This window comes from Aplysia californica, unplaced genomic scaffold (assembly GCF_000002075.1).
Source record: "Aplysia californica isolate F4 #8 unplaced genomic scaffold, AplCal3.0 scaffold00287, whole genome shotgun sequence".
Taxonomy (NCBI): domain Eukaryota; kingdom Metazoa; phylum Mollusca; class Gastropoda; order Aplysiida; family Aplysiidae; genus Aplysia; species Aplysia californica.
Window position 1 is genome coordinate 139686 of NW_004797557.1, and position 2310 is coordinate 141995.

Consider the following 2310-nt stretch of genomic DNA (forward strand, 5'->3'; position numbering starts at 1 on the left):
AAAGTAATTTATTCCTACCCCAGTTGATTTCCCGTATCCCACCGAAAACAAACCTTACGGTGTATGTTCTTGACAGATCTAGACCACATTCGTCCGCATTCTTGTTTATTTGGGTCACCTAAAGTGTTGACCGATTTTCTCCTCCGGCGCAATGGGCAAGTAGGTAAGTGGAGAACAGACTAGTCAACACAAGATGGATAGACATTAATTTTAGGCTAATCACCTTGATCACAAATAAATTGTTTAAGTGGTTCATAAACGATAAGACAGACGTTTTATTAGCAACGTTTTGTGGGTGTGCCTCGCCCCACGGCTCCTCTGCGGAGTGGGCAACGCTTTGACTTTGTTTCATCTTTTATTTTCCTTGACGAAACTTCGTAAAAGGCAGGACCATCTCTGATAAGACTGGGTCAAATAGGTAGTGAGCCTTAAAATCCCATCCCCATTTTTTCAAACTTACAGCTTTTTTTAAAGTTCAAAACGCCCCGTTGAGGATTCAAACCAAGGGAGGGGTAGGGGGAACGTGCGCCCTGTTTTGAAGCGAAAGACAGTAAAAGAAAAAGAGGAATTTTAAAAAAGGGGGGAGGGGGGTGGTTGAGGATAAAGAAAAAGAAACCACGGCCACGATGACTTTTGTTTTTGTTGTGAGGTTTGCCACAAATACGGGTTAGACCATGACGAGACAGTTTTAATTATGTTTGCTTACTGACTATTAGAAACTGGGACACGCTGTAACTTACAGTGGTTGTAAGTAGACTCATTTTCGTTGTCGTTAGAAAGGCAGAAAAGGGCCCTTGGCCCCACATTTCGATGTGATAATATTACCTCGAAAAAACATTTACATGAACAGAACAATTTTATTATTCAAAATTTCAATGTCCGACACAAAGGAAATTAACAATTATTCTACATAAGCTGTTTTACTTTTTCAAAGGAAGGCCCGTAATAAAAAAAGAGAATGTCAATGTCACTCACCTGGGACGTCCTGTAGAATGGCCAGCCAACAGCTCAAGAAGAATAAACTCGCTGTATTGCTCATGGTTCTTTGTGTCTGCTTTCTCCTGAAGAGAATGTGGTCGACACTCTGTACTACAGATCAGCGTCTCAGTTTTTATCCAGATTTCCCCAACAAGGGAGTCGTGAATGGCGGTTTTTCGCGGCCCGAATAAATCGTATCGGCTGATAACAAAAATACAACTTATAAAACTGACTGCTTTCTCTCTCTTTGATATGAGGAAACAACATGAACCAGTCCTTTTTTTTTTTCTTTTTCTTTTTTTTTTTTTTGCTATGTTGCTTTTGAGGACAAGCCTACGTCTGTCAGACCCCCCACGGATTTATCTCACCACACCTTTGTCAAGTTGACGGGAAAGGAAGTTATCCCGAAAATTCGCCAATCCCTCTCTTATACTTCGACGTGAGTGCACCGTATCATATCTCAGTGGAGATCTCCGATGAATTTCTCGAGTTCCTTGCCAGGTACAAAAGCTGGGGTAGATTAGCGTACGCTGGGATCGTGCTTCCGCGTGACAGGCACAGGTGATAAACCCGTGCGCCCCTTCCGAGGAGCGCCTCTGAGCGGGTTTTATTCCCCGTGGGAGACAGCGAGATGCGGAGAGGAGCGGCGCGGACCAGCTCGACGCCAGACAGGCTTGGATGACGTTCCTGCAACTCAATCTGTGAAGAAAAGAAACGCAATGCGACAACGTTAAGCACTCTCTTACGCATTTAAAGCATCCAAGATGTTGACATTTTTCACATTCATTGCGGGTGGTTAAATTTCATTAAAATATGCGGATGTTAGAAGCGGGTCCGTGAACTTAACCCAGCTTCACGTAATGCGGTATAAACTTTGTACTTTCTGGAGAAGTGGGGTCTTTTTGTGTATTTGTGATAAGAGATAATAAATGTATTAGATCGTATATCTTAGACCAAAGTAGTTGTACACAGTGTCAGAAAATTAAGATTAAACAAAATACAATGTTTATTTTTAAAACTTTTTAATTATTTTTTTTAATTTGGGGCGAAGGGGGGGGGGGTATAATGCTTTGAGCTGCACACTGCCTGAGTAGCCGAGTTAAAATGCCTTATTACAGCGTATATTTGACACTTCTTTCTACTCAGATTTACTCACAGATATAAAGCTTTTCCCTACTGGACAGTATAACTGAACTGCAAAGCGTGATTTCGTCTATGAGTTTGGTGTATGAGAGAGGAAATTTGTGATTCTTGCTATACAAACGAACTTCATCCTTCCTCTTACTATCTCCTATGTTTTGACTCTTTGGTTATAATACCACGGTGAGGTCA

The 2310-nt window shown here is 41.6% G+C and overlaps 1 protein-coding gene across 1 annotated transcript in view; it reads right to left on the reverse strand.

Moving 5' to 3' along the window:
• The window catches only part of LOC101845339, a gene marked incomplete at its 5' end in the record, with an annotated part of 16398 nt that extends 14721 nt beyond the window's left edge, over positions 1 to 1677 (reverse strand). The window contains 1 exon segment of the mRNA XM_005101523.3: positions 976 to 1677. Coding sequence (XP_005101580.1) covers positions 976 to 1039 — 64 coding nt within the window.
• Between the last annotated feature and the right edge of the window lie 633 nt (positions 1678 to 2310).